This window comes from Nanorana parkeri, unplaced genomic scaffold (assembly GCF_000935625.1).
Source record: "Nanorana parkeri isolate BGI_ZX_2015 unplaced genomic scaffold, ASM93562v1 scaffold1021, whole genome shotgun sequence".
Classification (NCBI taxonomy): domain Eukaryota; kingdom Metazoa; phylum Chordata; class Amphibia; order Anura; family Dicroglossidae; genus Nanorana; species Nanorana parkeri.
In genome coordinates, this window is record NW_017307289.1 from 242416 (window position 1) to 263009 (window position 20594).

A 20594-nucleotide genomic window follows, 5' to 3' on the forward strand; every position below is an offset into this window, starting at 1 on the left:
ATTGATGATAAGTGAGTGTTTGACTTTTTGATAGGGTGCTCGCAGACATTACATGCCTGTAATCTGATGCAGTTTCTACAATTTCAGACAATTATCAGGCTATGTGGTACCTGCAACTGCAGCTGATGCTTTTGGAAATCTATGGCGCTGACTTACAGTATTAGCCACTTTGAATGTTTTGCCAATTAGCCTATTTTTCATTTAGTATAGTACTGTATATGTATAAATCGCATGTTTTTAAAATAATCATCTCAGCATCCATCTTAGTAGAAGAGCTGGGCTTGGCTTCTTCATATCAAAGCTACTTTCCTGATGACTTCTAATCTGATTTCTGATGGAGTAGCATTCATGAAATAGCAGTAAAGGTGGGGTAGGCACAGATCTCCAGAGTGGGGGAAGCAAAAGAAGATCCTTGGATTTCAGGTCCTCAGGTACAGTTTCTTCTCCAGCAAGGAGAGCAGTTGGCAGCAAAGTTGTAAGAACAATAAATCTCACTCCAGATCTCTTGAAATTAGCAGAGACAGGAAACAGAACCTTACATAATCTCCCACTACAGTTTACAGACATGCAACTATGAGGTTTTGGCCACAGTCACATCAGGAATTGCACTGATAGGAGGAATTTAAGGCAATAGGCCTTTTTTTCAGTGTACTGCTTAGATGTTCTCTATAAAGTAGTACATCTTCAATTTTTTAAAACACTTAAACTAACCACAGAAATTTTTTTGTGTATCTTTTTTGGCTAATAACAGCTAGCACCTTGTGATGTCTGTTTTTATGTAAGATATTTAATAAGAATCAGTATTAAATTGGGGTCAAGGTAGGTTTGCATTGGTAAATGTCCTTCCATGGCAGTGCCCAGCTTTCCATTCCCTTTTTTGACAATCCCTTGCATATTAGCCTTAGAAATGGCCAGACATGATTTTATAGGTTTACTCCCCATAAACATCAAAGGGGGTCGGATTTAAAGTGCAACATAACTCCCTCCTGCCCCCTCCCCCCCCTTTGCCGTTTTTGCTGGGTTATCCATAATAAACATACTTACATGCCCAGTGTTCCATCGGTGTCATATAGGGATCCAGGCTCTTCTGCTTTACACAAATTCCTGCACTGCCATCTTCTCTGACATCAAGGGGGGGCAGCTATATCTTCTGGGTTCTTAAAGCCGGCCCTCTGATGATGCATATATGCCAATGTGTATCATCAGGAAGACAGCTGCAAGAACCAGGAAGAGACAGCCAGCCCTCTGATGACACATCAGGGCACATGCACAGTAGAGTACATCGTGGCCTACTAAGATGCATGACATGGGTATCCCACGAGGCTGTGGGCAACTGCAACATCTTTCACACCTAGGCTATTAGTGGGTCCATGCCTGTGCATCAGCATAGCCACTTGCAGGCTTCATTGGGAGAGCGTGCAACAGGGTGACAATGAAGGAAAAAAAACTGGGAAACAGGGACAGAGCATTGTCACTCTATAACAGGAAATGCTTAAACAAGGACCTATTTTGCAGGAGCTACTGGCATTATTTTAATGAAAGCTCCAGATTTTAGAAGCAAGTCCAATGGTAAATCAGAATACTAAATAAGCATGATAACGGATACAGAACAATTACAATATATATTAAATAAGATCAGAAGAGTTTCGAAAGGCAAATGCTATCTGACAGCTATCACTGAACTTGTCACTTCGTAAAGATTATGGAGCTGCATATTGAGAATATCATGCAAGAAAAATAATTACCTAAAACAAATGTGAAATAATTAAACATCTTGCTGAATTTGTATGCAACTTCAATGTTAATAAAATCCTACTACAGCAGGTGTACTTATATCTACCCATGAGTCCACCTTTTTCAGGGTATCACAGCATACCCCATATACTTTATAAAATCCTTTGGGGCAAGTCTTCATGCAGAGTCTTCTTTTAGGGTACTATTTTTGATAGAATATTCCCAGATAGATAGAGAGCAAGCGTGTGAGCGGAAAATGGACGATATTTAAAAACAGGCAGCGATGCCTGTTACCATACAAGCGATCCGCCGGCTGTAGAGCCGGTGGATCGCGTGTATGGGGTGTCGATCGGTCCCCCCCCTCCGCGGTCCCCCCGCCGCTGTCCCGCTGATCCCGGGCTCCGCTGTGCCCGGAAATAAATGTTTCCTAACATAATGTTAAAAAAAACTTTTTTTTTTCTCAAAATTTTCTGTAATTTTTCCTAATTATAGTAAAAAATAAAAACCCCAGTGGTGTTTAAATACCACCAAAAGAAAGCTCTATCTGTCCCCAAAAAATGGTATAAAATTCATTTCAGTACAGCGTTGCATGACGGAATAAACGTCAGTCAAAGTATCGCAGCGCTGAACACTGAAAAATGGCCTGGCCAGGAAGGGGGTCTAAACACCTGGTCTTGAAGTGGTTAAAAGTATTATTACTGTAAACGCTTAAATTGAGTGTTGTACTTCGTGACACTTGTAGATACTCTGAATACAAGAATGTTCAACATTTCTTAATGTAGCAGAACTTATTTTTTACATTGCAGAGATGATTTATGCGCAGAGATTATTTCCTACTTTAGTACAATGATTGTGCCGGGCATATTTTAATAAGCTATTGACGTTAAAAGATCCTAAGAAAAAAATCAATGTGGTGTTGGGTCTAAAGACCTAGGGGACTCATTGACTGGACCTTACCTTCTGATCCACTTGTTTGGGGAAAAATTTAATTCGCAATAGTCCGGCATTGTTTTGCAAAAACCATATTTTTTTGTTGTTCCAATATAGGAATGTTATCTTATTGGGAAACAAGAAAATACTGTAACTTATGGAGATACTGTAAGTTTACCCTGTTACATTACTATCAAAAGAAATGTGGTCTAATAGATTTGTCACCAAATAGGCCATGCCATAATTTGTGGATCAGTTTGAAAATAACCTACAGCCATCCAGTTTGGCTTGTTTGCTGACTGGTTTGAAAGCCGGCTTCCCACTCAATTAGCAAGAAGGCGGCTGTTCTGCCAGCTCTATGCTGATTGGCCGGGAAGCTGGCTTCCCAGCCAATCAGCAAAGAGCCGACTGTTTGTTCCTAACCATAGGAGAGGCTTAAATATGGAGTAATAGCTAGTAGTGGGTGTCCCAGCTATAACCCTAATGATCACATGGCTAAATCCCACCTTCGTATCGAATGCTTCTCAGCTGAGGCAGTCAACATTGGGCTTCTGGAGAGAGGGCTATTCAATGTATCTGCTGGGGCCAATCAGCAAGGAACCAGCTGTTCTGCTGGCTCGATGCTGATTGGCCAGGAAGCCGGCTTCCCGGCCAATCAGCATGGAGCCGGCTTCCCGCTCAATCAGGAAGCCGGGAGGCAGATCATTATTCGCCGCTCAGCTTCCTGATCACCCGGAAAGCTGGCTTCATGTTCCCCTACGGAAGTTCCAGTATCAGGGAAGGTATCGGAGCATTTGGGCGAGTACAAGTACTCGCCCAAATACTCAGTATTGGCACTAATACTGATACTAGTATCGGTGCATCCCTAACATATATATATATATATTTTTTAAAGTTATTTATGTATTTACAGATAGATACTGAAAACATAGCCATTGACATAAATTGATGAAGTGCATGTTAAATTAATATAATATCTTTTCAAGTGGACTAATGCCCTAGCAACTACTTTGCTTCCATGCTTGTTAATTCATCAAGCTTCAAGTAGCACTTAAGACACTTTAAAGTGCATTTACAGCTGAACTCCAACATAAGAAAATATTGTCGAAATAGAAGAGGCACCTGTATTCTTACTTGAAGCTTGATGTTAATGTTTAATTGTTCGTTTCCATAAAATTCTTCTTGTATTCCTCTAGCTCAGTTTTCACTCCCAGCATGTACGCGTGTACATGTGTAAATTACACAGAAAATACTGACGCAGAATTTTGTTTTATTGAGAATGGGAGACCTGCAGGCTGCATACAATGTCGCCAAGATCACTTGTACAAGACAAGCGGTGGCTTCCCTGCTGTACATTTAGCTCTGCTTGCCCAAAGCAGGGCTAAATGTAGAAGACAACTACCAGGGCATCGGGAGATATCAGTTCAACACCCCTGCTGCCCCTCTACTCCCTGCTGCCCCAAGGCCGGGCCTTGGTTGGCCTTGTGGGAAATCCGGCTCTGCTCATATCATGAGAGTCATGACCTCAGGCAGTTGTTTCAGGATCAAAAACACTATCTAACAGCTAAAGAAACTAGATCACTTTCATGTGTGCTATGTGCAGATGAAAATGTACGTAACACTTGTTATGTTATTTTCAGAATTGCAGCAGGCTTCTATATGGAAAATCATAGTCATATTCTGCAACAATTGAGAGCATCAAGTGCAATGGAGAATTGCTCCCGCTACTAAGCTGCAAATAGAATTTCCAATATCTTAGATCCTGTCAGGGTTAGAAACATGTTTTTACAATACAAGCCTGTTTACCTTTTACTTACAGGGCTGAGAGATAATTCCAGCTAGACTTATACTATAGTAACTTGTGCTGCTATACTAAGTCACTGTGAAATTTCCTACTGCAGTGCAATAGTTAATATAAATTACATTAATCAATAAAATACAATTACATTATCAGGTATTGTTACTAAAATCAATAATGGGCTCCATCAGTGCTAATATTTTTGTTTGCAAAATATTGACTTTAACCTACTTGTCAAGTTATTCCTGAACCTATCGGCAGTGGTGCCTCCAGGAATCTTTGCTCCTCCGCCTCTATGCTTATTGTGTGTAAGACTGGTGTGCTGCTGCCTGTAAATTAATAACATCAGTCTTGTGCCTTGTGAGAAAGGTTGATCTGTTTACATATTCTGCTGGATAGGTATAAATCAGGGACAAAGGAGAATCTGTAAAAGGGACATTGACATTCAACTACTGCCACTAAAATGGTGCATGATATATATGATGAAATCCAAAACCTGTGTAGAAATATACTTCTATCCTATTTACATTTTATGCAAAATTATTTTTTATTCTAATTCACTAAGGGGCACAAGATTCAGATACATTTGGGCTATACTGGTGTCTACAGGAGGATTAGGACTCTGGCAACAAAAAACACCAACCTTATATATCTATATATGTATAACCCCACTCACTATCAGCATGCCACAGTTTGTTGCTAGTGTCCTAATTTCCTCTACCGAGAAAGACTTAACTGTTTTACTACCCATTTCATCTTCTTTTCTTGCCTTTATCAAGACTTCACCTACATGCTGCTTGAGCTGGTCTCTGTATGTAGGTATGTGAGTCAGCGTTTCCTAAGCAATAGGTTTAGGGGAACTACCCAGACAGTTGCAGGACCTGCCTAGAATTTGTCCTTTGGACACTGGGCTCTGCTTGTGGTGTTTCCAGACCTTTGTGTACTGTGTTAGTTGGTCACAGCAAGGGCAGACCTACCACTGGTGCAGCCGGTGCGGCTGCACCGGGCCCGAACCTGGGGGGGCCCAGTATCCGATCTAACACAGCCCCGGAGCAGAGATGGGAGGGGCCTGCCGGCCGCCGGATCGCAACGGATCGCTATCCATACACTCTTCAGTGCCTTCCTTAGTTTTGTTGGGTTTATGGGGCTCATCTGTCTGCTTCTCCTGGCTGTGAGACAAAGATAGATGAGCCCTATAGAAGTCCACAATGCTATGGGCCAGTGCCTCACACTATATATATATACCAAAACATGCAGAGATGTGCACAGATCAAAGAGCCAGCAAAGTAAGTTCCTCACTAATAACTTTCTTTACAGCTAACGCAGAGAGCCATAAAGAAAATGACTAGCAAATGTCTTCCTCTGCCAGCTCTCAGATATGTGACAGCAGGGAAGCTGTTGAAATGTGCATATATCTGCTGGTCCCAGTCTGACAGAGGTTAGGATAGGGTGGCTGTGGCCCACAAAAGCTGCAAAACTGTAGAATGGCTGCCTCCACTCCCGGCTGCCTCTACCCCTGCACCCCACTAAGCTGGTTGTAACCAAGGTAGACTGCATCCCTTCTCCCAAGTATGCCAGTAAGTTAATATGAAACAGTGTACCACAGATTGTAGGGGAAAAACAACAGAAGTGCACAGAAAAATCCAATAAAAACAAGCAATGCAAAATGTCCTGTTTGCATCTCTATAATAAATGACCTGCTACTGTACATGAGTCAGTATTGTTCGCAGTGTAATAAATGCTTGTGATTGTTTCCTTTCTTACAAAGATATGAAGATTATCACCAAATCTACAATCAATTTTATAGCACTGAGCAGTCACGCAGTTGTCATGGAATTTGTATTACATGAATTGCCTCCATTGGCTTGAATCTGACAGGCATGAGATTAATCTCACAACAATTACAGAGAGACTCCCACAGCTACACCACATGTGAGTCCTGTGTGAGCTTAAAGCTGAACTCCAGCCTTACCTTTAGTCTTGCACAGTTGTACAGGCTCCTCTCCTGTACTAAAATAGCTTACTCTAAACTCACTACATTCTGTGATCTTCTCAAGATGTGCAGTATTGATATAAACAGTACATATCAATGATGATATTAGAATAACTGTTCTGAAGAGCCAGCCCACTGCCTGCATTGGGGCTGAGAGCTCTTCAGAGGAAGACTGAAGCAGGATCAATACAGGGCCCTGCAGGCCCCTTCACCAGCCATGATCTTCCTGTGTCACATAGAGACCTAGTAATGACATAGTTGGATCTTAAATAAGGTATGTAATGAAATCAGAAAGTTTTTAAAAAAAATTTCATTAGCAACATGCTACTGATAAGCAACATGCTAACAAAATAAATGGGTGGTAGAGGGGTTTCCTTTCCTTTCCACCAGGGCTGATTTTCCTCCAGGGGTTTCCTTTCCTCCAGGGCTGATTCTTAGGAAGGCCTTCTGGCTAGTCTGGGAGCATTTTTATACCGGCTGCAAGGCCTGCTTGTCCTACACATGGCACTCATTTATTTATAACACTTATTTTTGCATGAGTACTTTTCACTCCACAGATGACAGAAACTGCAGGTCTTTCAGGGGCCTGCCCTGATGTCAGGTGGAGTATCTGTGGCCTTAATGGACCTTTTTTCTTCCCCCACTCAGGGGCCTCTTTTCCCCTACCTAGTACTTAGTGGACTGGCCTTTGCTGGTCCCTAAGGATCAGGGTCAGCCTGGCTTAACAGCTAGGTGGACTACATAGCCTTGCCCCTGCCAGGGGCCTTGAAAGATATTGTGGAAGAGGACCAAGTACTTTTTTGTGTGTGGTGATTTCACTGTTCACTTTTTTGCTCACAGGGGTTTGTTTCACGATGTGAAAGTGACACTAAACTCAGGAGTTAAATCTTAAAAATACATTCAAGTACCTTAACTATTAACAGAAATGTATCTTATTTGTCCATCACTCAAATCATCTATAAATTCACGCTGACACGGTCCATGCTGAAGGGTGGCTTTTTTGTTCCTCATGGTCGCTGTGTGTGTGTTGTAAAGTAGCCACCACTCCAAGCTCACTCCCGTGATGGACTACAATCTCAATAGAGATTTAGTTTACTAATTTGTATTGAAATTATAGTCTATCACGGGAGTGAGCTGGGAGCAGTGACTACTTTACAACACAAATGGGGACCATGGGAAGCAAAAGTAGCCACCCTGCAGAAGGGAGGACAGTGACAGCACCAATTCAGAGATGATTTGAGGATCTACAGCCAAATGATGCACAAATAAAGTACAGTATTGTTAATAATTAAGGTACTTTAATGCATTTTTAAGATTTAACTCCCGAGTTTAGTGTCACATTAAGCATATGCCAGTAGACTTTATTTAGAACACAGCATATTGATGCTTAGATAGTTATGCTAAAACTCTGCCTGTAAGCCACCTTCCCTAACCATTGTTCTACATATTAAGCTTCTGCCTATCTACTTTGTACTTTATTTCAACCTTCTGTTTGCATGCCAAGTGTTGACAGTTGGGGAAAACTTGTGTGCCTCAATGTGGAGAGTCAAGGGGAGGGAGAGTACTTTGATTCAGGGCTTCCTGTGGAACACTGAGTATTTCTTGAACTCCATGCCTTCACCTGCAACATCATCTCCTAATACTTTAAATTAATTTATGAAGCCAATTTTTTAATTTAGCTATGCTATTAGATGGGAAGAGAAGCAGTGTGTTAAATGGAGCAAATGCATGCAATACCTAAAAGACAACACAAACAGTACCAGCTTTCACCTTTATGAAACAATTGAACCAGCACATTCAGACAGCTAGAAAACATGATCCAATATGTTTCTTTCTCTCTGATTTAAAATAAAATAACTTTTAGTTCATAACCATTTAATGCCTTATTTATGTGCAAGAACAACCACCAGGAGTGCCATAGATATATTCTAAGGTGTGCACAACACACACCGTGTGGAGCTATGCAGCAGATAAACATGCTGTTTTTTTTTAAAGAATATTTCATTTTAACGGTAGGTAGCATTATTGTGGGTTTGATTGTACAGTATGTAGCTCCTGATCTCTACAAAGTAGAGAAAGTAAAGGTCTGATCACGTACAGTGATAATAGAGTCTTGATTGTTAGCATAAATTGAAGTGCCATGTCTAAAAATGAGCCATTCATTGCATCCTGCAGCGAATTTTTGTCTTTCTTATGGCTGCCATGAAGTAGTGTTTAGGGAAGGGCTCACACTCCTCCTGTTCCAGTGGTTTCTGCTGTGCCTTGTATTTTGATTAAATGAATTTCATTTAGTGTGCAGAGGCACAGCCAATGCAACAAAGTCATTTGAGTATTAATACAGTACCTTGCCATTTTATGTGTAGCGGCGTTTCATTTGTGTTGTGCTATGATTGCCACTGCTGAAGGGAATTCTCATTTTCATCTTGCTGCCCATACACTTGCAATTTTTTAGAAATTTTGGAAGCTTTTTATCAGCTTTTGATTGTGAACAAAATGCATAGGATAAAACAACCTATGGCAATCTTCCTTCAAGGATTTTAATTGTTTTCTAATAGAAATTGTTGTGGAAATCAACTGAAACTGTCTTTTAACTTGTATTTTTTTATCAATATTCACTGAATTTTGATTGTTTGGTTTCTTGAGACAATCAAATATTTGAAATAGTGGGGGAAGATTGATGCTGGTTGTTCCAAGTAACCATTTATCAGTTGAAAGCTAACCAAGAGCTCCATGACCGGCCACAAAATTGCCAAATGACTAACTTTGGTTTGAGTAAAGTGACACTAAACTCAGGAGGTAAATCTTAAAAATGCATTTATGTACCCTAACTATTAACAAGAATGTATCTTATTTGTGTATCACTCGGTTGTAGATCCTCAAATCATCTCTGAATTTGTGCTAACACTGTCCTTCCTTCTGGAGGGTGGCTACTTGTGTACCCCATGGTCCCCATGTGTGTTGTAAAGTAGCCACCACTCCAAGCTCACTCCTGTGATGGACTACAATCTCATGTTTAGTTTACGCGTTTGTATTGTGACGGTCGTCCATCATGGGAGCGAGCCTGGAGCGGTGTCTACTTTACAACACACAAAGGGACCCTGGAGAACAAAAGTAGTACCCTCCAGAAGGAAGGACAGTGTTAGCACAAATTCAGAGATGATTGGAGGATCTACAGCTGAGTGAAACACAAATAGTTAACTTTTTTTGTAATATTTAAGGTGCATGAATGCATTTTTAAGGTTTACCTCTTGAGTTTAGTGTCAAAACAGTAGGGTATGCAATTACCCAAATGCATATACATTGCATATGTGTGCCCTGTGTACTGAGCTGCAATATTTCCTATTGCCTTATTAAATTAACTCAGCTAATCCGAGTTCAGTTAGTTCTGTAAATAACCATTATAATGCAGGCAATACAGAGTGGCGAATCAACACTTGATTGCATAAAGTAATTTCTCATGTGTTTCCCCAAATTGCCATGCAGCCTTTCGGAGTTGTCATTGAAGGTGTCTCTGAGTGGCCACTTGTTCTAACCAAAACTAGTCGCAGTAAGAATTCAGTTAAATTAGGCAACAATCTAGGGGCATCTTAATTCTCAGCTGCTTTGGATGATCTATAAGTGCAAAATTAGTGCTAGAGAGTGATTTCAAAATAACAAATGGTTTCTGACTGCAGCATAATGTTTTTCAAAAACCTAATTGCACTGTTTAGCTATTATACTTTATGTGCTAGATTGTGTTATTTGATGGCAGTTTCTTTTTATTTTAACATTGGCGTAATTCTGCTCTGTAAAGATGTTATGTACTCTGAGGCATTAAATATGCTATAGTATAAAAGGCAACAATTGATTACTAGGCGCTGAAGACTAAGGTAGCGGGGAAAATAAAGTGGGGGCAGGCAGAGAATGAGGAGTGGGAGGAGAAGTATCATAAACATGTTAGAGGAATAGAATTGTAATGCATGAAGAAGATAAAGGGAGACATCAGTGCGTGACAGAAGATAATATATGATGGAGAGAGGGAAGAGTTGCAATGGAAAGATTATATGGGAAAACGGATTGAGGAGGGAGAGAGGAACGTGAGAGGAAGAGATGAGCGCATAAAAAGATATTAACTTTGCATAGCTGTTCAGTGTCTTTGTGGCGCAAGGTGTACTTCTATCCACCTTACAGCTCTATTCATTATGATCCTATTTCATTAATATTCAGGCACGCCAAACAGGGAAAAGACCAGGGTGAGAGAGCAGGTCACTGTGGTCGGCTATGCAGAGAACAAATTAAGATGAAGATTAGTTTAAAAGTGGCCTCATATTACCATCTGATTGTAGAACCTCTTCATCATCATCTTTAGATTTACCTCTATGCAGTGGTAAATCTAAAGCAAAACAATATTTCTAGCTTTGAATAGAATGGAAAACAGTTGAAACCCCTGTCAAATTATGTTGGCTGTATGGATCCAGTTAGAGATATATTCCTTCACTTCCTGTCTTGAATGCATAACGGGAAGTAAGAGTAAATCTCTCTAAAATTAGGGGAATTCCACCTCTTAGACAGTTGTCACCAGAACAGGTGTCCCCATAAGAAGACTTCTCCTCTATTCCTAATAACATTTTGAATTTCACATCACTCTCTGTCCAGGTATCTGTCACTGTCCAGCTGTAAGAAACCTGGCAGGGAGCCTATCCATAACTAGATAAAAAAGGTTTTGGCCAACCTCTTACCTAGATCTCTATAGACGCATTCCTGATATCTTCAACATGGAATATTTAACAGCACACTTACGTAACTCTATGTCTACATTTGAGAAAACCTGGTCTTCCTGGCAAAGAAAAGACCCTCTGATGTAATTTACCACTATCTTGTTCCTTCTATTCCTTCCACTTATGATTCAACTGGGAGACTCCTGGACTTCTGAGGAGCACGGAATCTCTCTCCCCCCCTCCAGCTTCTCTTCTCCTCTTTCTATAGCTGTATTGCTGAATTTTGTTTTCCACCTCTATGCGTCTTCTTTTTCTTTTTCTCTCTTCCCTTCTGAGCTCTATACTTTTCTCTCTTAATAGTTTATGGTTATTTCATGCATGTTGACAAGGACTATGTAGTAATAATAATAATAATTATTATTATTATTATACAGGATTTTTATAGCGCCAGCAGTTTGTGCAGCGTTTTACAAAATGGAGGAGAAGGTACAGTTACAATACAATTTCAGTACAATAGGGATAGGAGGGCCCTGCTCGTGAGAGCTTACAATCTAGTAGGCTATAGATACTTTAGGTCTAATCAGGTAGTTTCCTGCAATACATGGTCATTGGTAGATCTAAAGGAGAGCCAATGAATCAAAGGGACACAATCACATTGTAGAGGTAAAGGGAACACTGTAAGGCCTTGTGTAGACAGGTGTTGTTGTCAAAGGCTTCGTTATGCATTTAAACGTAGCACTGCTAAAACACATTCATTTAGACCAGGAGCATTGCTAAACTCTGGTACCCAGGGCACATATTTTTACCATCACCAAAACTAGATAAAAAACGGTTCTGCCTAGAGATACCTTAGGTCACGTCAGGTAGTTTCCTGCACTACATGGTCATTGGTAGATCTAAGGGGGATCTAAGGGATACAATCACATTGTAGAGGTGAATGGAACAGTGTAAGACCTTGCGTAGACAGGCATTGTTGTCAGAGGCTTCCTTATACATTTAAATGCAGCACTGCTAAAACACATTCATTTAAGCCAGGGGCATTACTAGACACTGGTACCTGTGCCCCATCTCTTCTTCTGAGTGTCGCAGGAGTCTTTTCCCATCCCCAGAAGTATGATCCTTTAATTTTGGTCATCCATTTTTGCTGCCACTAGTAACTGCATTTGCTCATCAAAATTCTCTACAATAATGACTGGTATCTGCATTTTCCCCCTCGCAATTCTTTAGAATAATATCGGGTAGAGAATTATAGAAAGTGGCATTTTAATTAAGTACTTGGTCTCCACATTTATCTGAACCTTACAATGCATGTTTCTTTTACACTAAACAATAACAGACCTATCGCAATCTACATACTTTACCTTCACTGTTCTCATTCTTTTGTAAAATGCAATAAACTTTTATTCTTTAAAAGAAAAAAGACCATTGATTAACAATGATATATATAACATGCACACTACGCTTTTGGAACATCGTTTTGTCTATGAACATTTTAATGAATCTATTATTTCTTTATTTTTTAAGCAATATCATTCATTTGATTTTTATGTTCAGGCATATACAATGAGAAACAACTTTATCCACTTTTTATCATGGCATACTACAACCCTTTACAATGTTTGTCTAGCTGCTCAAAGGTGCCCTAGGTCTTTTAGGAACCAAGAAATGCCCCTGATTGCAATATGCACTTAAAAACAGACTTCATAACTGGCTTCCACACTGCAGCGTGAAAGTAAATGAGCATTTGATGTGCAATTAAAAGGCAAGAAAAGAATGTCTATCTACACATGACTTTAGATGTGGACAGTGTTGTAGAAGGTGCCACATGAGAAGAAGCACAGAGCATTATAAATGGAACATTAAAACGTTGGTTAGAGATGCTGAGAGCAACCCAAAAATAGGGAAATAGAGAAGGTTGTGTGAGAGGGGAAGAGGTCAATGGGAAAGTAGGGATAACGTGCAATAAGGGAGCAGATAAATGTGCAAGCAGGGACAGAAAGTTTTATGTAAATGAGTAGAAAGTAATCTAGTGGAGCTGGGGAGGTGGAAAGAGTTATAAGAGAACAGTGATGTACTAGCTATGTGTATGACTGTAAAATACAACAGTAATATGATCAAACAATGAAAGCAGTAATGTCACTATTGCTGAAGAAAGTATTGTGACCACAGCACGGAAATTGAGCACAGTGATGTAATAGATACACACAGCCTACAGGAAGAACAGTTATTGATATAAAGCAGACATCTTTGTGAGAATATGGTGTATGCTCAGTAGTGCCGAGCAATGATTGCTCTTCACTGCTCTTCTTATCTCAGAACAAGTTTGTGGACAGAGCTTTGTCAATAGATTTTAATCGAAAACATTTCGCTTACTCGGTTGATTATTCTTTAACTCAATTTTAAGGGTTTGTTCAAAAAAGGATGCTGATTGCAATTGCAGTATTAAAGACAATGCATGAAATATGTTGAAGACAGTATGGAGAAATACCAGAGAGGAAAGGCGGTGATAGAGCATTGTGAAGGAAGAGGTATGGATAGAGAGCAATGTGATTGGAGGAATGGAGATTGGTGTGTGAAAGGAGGGATGGTGATAGAGAGATAGAAAGACGTTGGAAATACAGCAGGATATGCTGATATGTACTGATTGTACAGAAGTAATGACTGCGGATGCACTCACTAAGCCATTGCCAAAGGATTGTTACAGTTTCCTTCGAGAGAAGCTAAATGTCATATAGCAACGCATATGCTGTTGAGAAGGGGTGTTGGAAATACAGCAGCATATGCTGATATGTACTGATAACACTCTAATGTACTGATATACTGTTATGTCTTTTGAGCTGTAGATGGCCCTGTAGTGCTATGTTAGTCTCTCTATATGCATTCTTATCTATGATACACAGGACATTTTCCTATATATATATTTTCCTTTACAATGCTGTATAAACATTTGCTGTCAAGTAAGCAAGTAAAACTGAATTCAGCATTATTTAAGATCTCAGTGCTTCATCTAAACACATAATGAAAGAAAGAAAGAAAGGATGGCTGGAGAAAGTCCAGAGAGGAAAGACAGAGATAGAGGATGGAAAGAGAGCGAGAGCTGTGAGAAAAGGCATGGAGATACTATAGTACACTGTAAAGGATGAGATATGGAGAGAGCGGTGTGAGATGAGGGATGGAGAGAGAAAGAAAGAGAGAGAGAGAGAGAGAGAGAGAGAGAGAGAGAGAGAGAGAGAGAGAGAGAGAGAGAGGGAGGGGGGTAAAAAAAAAAAGAGAGAGAGAGAGAGAGAGAGAGAGAGAGAGAGAGAGAGAGAGAGAGAGAGTAAGGGTGGTATAAAAGGAAAGAAGGAGAGTGAGCAGTAAGGGAGGGGAGAAGGAGAGGGAGCAGAGTGATATAAGGGATGGAGAGGGATAAATGTGAGAGGAGGGATGGAGAGGGAGCAGTGTGATAGGAGGGTTGGAGAGGGAGCAGTATGAGAGGAGAGATGAAGATAGAGCACTGTGAGAAGACGGATGGAGAGGGAGCAGTGTGGTAGGACTAGGGAGGGAGAGGGAACAGTATGAGAGAAGAGAAGGAGAGGTAGCAGTGTCATAGGAAGGATGAAGATAAAGCACTGTGAGAGGAGAGATGGAGAGGCAACAGTATGAGAGGAGAGATTGGAGAGGGAGCAGTGGGAGATGAGTTATGGAGAGAGAGCGCGCAGAGAGGAAAGATGGAGACAAAACATTGTCAAGGAGAAGTTACAAAGAGGTAGCAGTGTGAGATGAGCAATAAATAGAGAAGTACGAGAGGAGGGATGGAGATGTACCAGACAGGAAAGATAGAGATAGAGCATTGTAAGAGAATGGGGATAGAGAAAGCTGTGTGCGAGGAGGGATGGAGAGATAGAGAGAGAAGTTTGAGAGAAGGGATGGAGAGAAACTTAAGAGGAGGAATGGAGATAGAACATTGCAACAGGCAGGATGGAAGAAAGCAGAGTAAGAGGAAGTATGAAAAAAGGGAAGTGTGAAGGAAGGGATGAAGAGAGCACTGTGAGAGGAGTATTGGGAATAGAGAGCAATGTGAGAGGTAGAATGGAAGAGAACAGAGTAAGAGGAGAGATGGAGAGAGAGAAGGAATGGATGAAGAGAGCACTGTGAGAGGAGAAATGGAGTTAGCTCAGTGTAAAAATAGTGATGGATAAAAAGAATGGAGAAAGCAGTGTGACAGCTGGGTTAGATAAAGGCAGTGTGAAATGAATAATGGAGAGAGAGCAGTGTGAAAGTAGGGTTGTAAAGCACAATGTGGAATGGATGGAGCAAATAGCAGTGTGAGGGGAGGGCTAGATAGGGGCAGTGTGAGGGAAGGATCGGGGAAAGGCAGTGCGAGGAGGGAGAGAAAGCAATGTAAGGGGAGGGATGGATATAGCTGGCTGAGAGGAGAGATAGAGAGGGATGTGAAGGATTATAGAATGCTATAAAGGGGAAGATGCTCAGTTGGGGGCTGTAGTGTCACACGCCTCTTGCTTTCTAACAGGCTTCCAGCTGGCTACTATGTTACTTGGCCATATGTCTGCCCTCTTCTGTAGCCTAATAAATATTCATAAAGCATAGGGAGTTCTAGGCTTCACGCACAAGCTTTTAACCTATTCATGGTCATAATGGCTTATACTGCCTTATAGTCTACCGTTACTTTAACCGGGCCTTAAAATCCCTCTACAGTAAAAAGGCTGGATAAGAAAGTGAAAAAAGACACACATTTTTTTTCTTTTTACTGGAAAGACATTGTGATATTACTGTTTCAGCTTGTACTTCCAATGTAGGTCATCTAAGTTGAATCAGCAATAAACTGCATACAATTCAGCCACACGCAGGTTATCACATCAAAGGTAAACATGCCAGTTTTATCTATTATCTAGTTTTTATTTAGGAGTACTAGGAGTAATGTAGAACAATGTAAAGCAGCAATAGATATGTGTAGCTAACCATCAGAAGCAACCAGCAATTGCCTTACATATATGCTATTTCCATAAACTGATGAAAGATGAAAATTAATATTTGAATTGATGCATATTTTTGCTCTCTGCGGTACATTATTAACCTCTTGCCGTCCGCCCGTAGTAAAAAAACGGACGGACGGCACTGCAGCATCTGCGGGTTGCCGTCTCCAGACGGCAATTTTTTTCTGCTCGCGCGCGCCCCCTAGCGGGCACGCACGGGCAGAAAAGAACCGCTAAATTCACACACCCGTTACCCCATCTTGGATCCCGGGACCGGCTCCGAGGGCGTCAGGAGGAATATGAGGTCTAGTGACGTGCTGTAATCCATACCAGTTGAGCTCCAACTGCCTTGCAACAAATTACAAGTCACCTTCCAATGTTCCGACTGTTTTGCATAAGTTGCACATACAAGTTTGACTATATACTGATACAGTATGTTGATCTAAACACCTTGAGGCCCAATCCCACAATGGTTAAGGGTTACGCAATTACCTTGTGCACTGTGACAGCTATCATACTGATCTTGATATATGACTGAATATCGATCTGCTGGAGCCAAAACACTTTATCATTATGTGTTTATATTTTTCACATATATTATTGTTCTTTACACTTATGTAATTAGCCATCAGTGTTCCTTCTCTGTTCATATATGATCTCTTTTTCTTTCAGGATCTCCAACCAGTGAGGTAATTATAGTCTCCGGTGTCCTCGCCCTCAGCTTGAGTATCACTATTGTCATGTGCGGACTCTGCCAGTGGTGCCAGCGTAAACTAGTAAGTATACAGAATCCATTTGCCTTCTTCCTGATCCTCATGCCTTGTCACCAATGCAATACCCTGATCAGTACTGATGTATAATTAAAAAAGCTACAGAAACTAATTGCCAAGAAAAGCATATAATGTGAATTCCCTGAGAATTACGCATTTAGGATTATTACTGTACACTGGTGGCACAATACATCATTCAGAGTGTTAGAAAAATACTACTTCAAATAATAAACCTAAATCAACTTTTTTTCTCAGCATTGTGTGCTTCAGTTATTAAACAATTCTCTGCAAGAATTATTCAACACATTCTCCACATAGAACACATGAAAGCTACTGAGACATCTGAAATACATACCCTAACTCTCTTACAATGCAGCATGCCTTCCTAAAATCCATTACTTCCATTACCAATGTCTATTCCATTACAAATCCAAAACATTTCTTGTTTAAAGCCTAATTCCAGGTTATCCGAACCCAAGCCTAACAGTATTAACGAACCACCCATCCAACGGTGCCCATGCCCCAGTAATCTCATGTGAGTGAAGGAAACTTGAAAATTCAGCTACATGTGGCCTGTCTTTGACACCCTAGGCACACTGGGAAGTGGGTTGAATGGACATTATGCAGCCCATTAAAGGAACAGCACTGGATCAGAGAGGAGAAACATTTTTGCTAAGCAGTAATCTACCTCTCCACACTCCAGTGCTTCCCCCTGCGTTCCCTGTGGCCCAGCCCCGGAGCGTGGAGGGGGTAAGTACTGCTTGGCAGTTTTTTTCTAAAACAGGAGGTGGTGGATGATCAATAAAACATAGACTAGAATTGGGGTTAAGTGTATTATGTGGAGCCTACACATTCCCCTTTGCTTGGTACCACCCATTATCCCAAAATGAGGTTCAAACTCCTTTCTTTTTAAAATGATGATGAAAGTGATCTTTTAAGAAGTCATACTGATCTAGGGCTTTTACTAGAACAGGGGTAAGCAAAGAAAGAAAAATGAAAAATTGTGATTGTTGAAAGTTTACCTGTGTGCTGGTAAATGCGAGATCACAAGTCCTTCGATCTAGGGCAGGGAAGGGAAGCAAACATATAAGCTAACGCCACTCACAAGTCATGGGCTTGTAAAAAGAAACACGCCAGTCCTTACACAGCTAGTCAAAAATGCAACTCTATAGCAGATCTTACAGAAAAGTTTTATTTTGCAAATATGCTGATTTCTATAGCTAGTGAAACACCAGCCAAACCAGACACTTCCACCTGCAGGGTTAGTGCAGATTTGCACAATAACAGGCTCTCTCTGTTCCTTCAGATTCTGGATTGCATTCTAGAGCAACAAATCAGTTTGATTCATATTATATTTGATAAATAAGGATCTACAAATCTACAAATTTTGCCTAAGTACACTTCTTCTATAGGGGGTTAAAGAATTCTGGTGCACACCTTCATTGAACAATTGGACCCCATGCATATTTATATACTCTATAGAATAAATTCATGGTTATATAAATTTAAGGTTACAAGCCCCAGCATGTCTTCAAGCGGGTGAGAGGGGCCTATTGGTTGCATGTTTACTCATTTCCATGGAAATGTTTACATTTGCAATAAGAACCCATATAACCGTGTAGAAAATTGTAATAAAAATATGTAATTATGCTTAGCATTCATTTATTTGTGTTTAGAGACTCAGCCTAGATATTGGAGCAATTATCATCCTGGAGAAACTGAAATTATTAATAACTCTTTCATATCCTAAGGCTTTCAAAGTACGTTTACACTTTTAAAATTCCCTCAGTGTTACTGATTTTTTTTATCATTTATCTTATCATTATAAATGTGTAATGCGAGGAATGGGAGTTAGAAGTTTCTACATTTCTTGAAAATGGAATCTTGGATTACCTTCAAAGAGGAACTATAGCCCTCTAAGTATGTTAAATATACTGTACATGTGAAAAAGATCAGCTTCAAGTCAACAGTGCTATCAATGTATGTGTGGCAGCACAGTGGCTTAGTGGTTAGCGCTTCTGGAGGAAACCCACGCAAGCACAGGGAGAACATGCAAACTCTTTGCAGATAGTGACCTGGCCAGATTTTAATTCCGGCCAGGTCACTATCTGCAGGGAGTTGGCATGTTCTCCTTGTGCTTGCGTGGGTTTCCTCCGGGGAACTCTGGTTTCCTCCCACACTCCAAAGACATGCTGGAAGGTTATTGGCTCCAGTCTAAATTGGCCCTCGTATGTATGCATGTGAGATAGGGACCTTAGATTGGAAGCTCCTTGAGGGCATGGACTAATGTGGATGTGCACTGTAAAGCGCTGAATACATTGTTGGTGCTATATAAATACCAGTAATAATTACATAAATATGTTCTCTGCAGTAAAGACTGGTGACCAGAAACCAAAGTGGGATCTTGCCTGTCTAGGCTGGGAGCTAAAAAACCTTTCCTATTGGCAAGTAACGATAATGGCACATAATAGCCTTGTGTAGGTTGGAGAGGAACCAGAGTCCATACATGTTTTTCTTAATGTATAATTGGCTGTGACACAGACACAGCACAGCTTTGAGGTGTAGGTTGAAGGGGACATGGCTAAGCACACAATGATGACATAGAAGTATGGAAGAACATGGAAGAAACTTCTCTGGACCCGGAAGAAAATTACTTCCATTGCCATCCAGTCAGCTGTTGCTGAGGAATTTCCCACCCACAGCTGCAAGTAAGCAAAGGAGTGGGATGCAGGACATCATTGACCTTATATGGTTACATGGCTATATTAGGTAAATGACCTGCAGGGAATGCCCTGACCCACAGCTGATTAGTCATGAGGTCCCATTTAGCTTCTGTTCCTCTTAGTTTAGGTTGCTGTGCCTGTTGTGATCTGCCACTTTGCTGCTCCACTCGAGCCCCCCATTGCCATCTTCCTTTGTAATGTAATTGGGAGCCGTATGTCTTTTCCTGGTACTTGCAGGTGGCCCCTCATCATGTGCCACCAGATCCACCCTCCTCCTGGCGTAGGTCAGCCCTCTTCCAGGTGCAGGTCCACCCTCCTCCAGCCACTGTATGGAAAACTTAAGCCTCATGGTAAATGTGATGTGCATATCCCCAGAGGCTTCAGGAGAGGGTTACAGGTCATTCTCACTTTAGCAAAAAATGGAGGCAGAGGGCGGGTTGGAGTATTAATAAAACGTGTATGACAGCATTAAGGATTGCAGAAATGAGGGGAGGTGATTGCAGGGATGTTAACTGTAATTTTTGAGTGAAGGTCCACTTTAATCTGTGCTTAGGATTTGCCAAGGAATACAGTGGTGCCCATACATCTGAATGTGATTTGGTAATGCTTATGGTAATGCACCTTGTGTAAGTTGTTAGAAATAATAGGTTCCCTTTAACCTGATTGGTATGTTCAGCAATGCCCTTCTTTATTTTATATATATAGATATATATCTATATATCTATCTATATATATATACAGTATATACCGTGTTTATATGTTATCCCCTAAATATTTCACTTTTTAAACACCTGTTCAGTGTGTCCATTTTGATACACTCTGTTGACAAGCATATTTTTTTACAAAAACACATAAAAGATGACCACATAACATGCAGCTGTTTAGTTTCTAGGTTGTATAACCAAGTAAAAGCTGCGAGGCAGACTAGTCTGCAGACTACGATACACAGAGCTGGCGGGAAAACAGCTTTCCT

General features: G+C 40.7%; 1 protein-coding gene across 3 annotated transcripts in view; it reads left to right on the forward strand.

Annotated features, from left to right (window-relative positions):
* SYT7 (synaptotagmin 7) overlaps positions 1-20594 on the forward strand; it is a 372492-nt gene that overhangs the window by 141054 nt on the left and 210844 nt on the right. For all 3 annotated transcript variants that reach the window (XM_018567216.1, XM_018567213.1, XM_018567214.1), the window contains exon 2: positions 16801-16904. In XM_018567216.1, coding sequence (XP_018422718.1) covers positions 16801-16904 — 104 coding nt within the window. The remainder of the gene's footprint in view (positions 1-16800; positions 16905-20594) is intronic.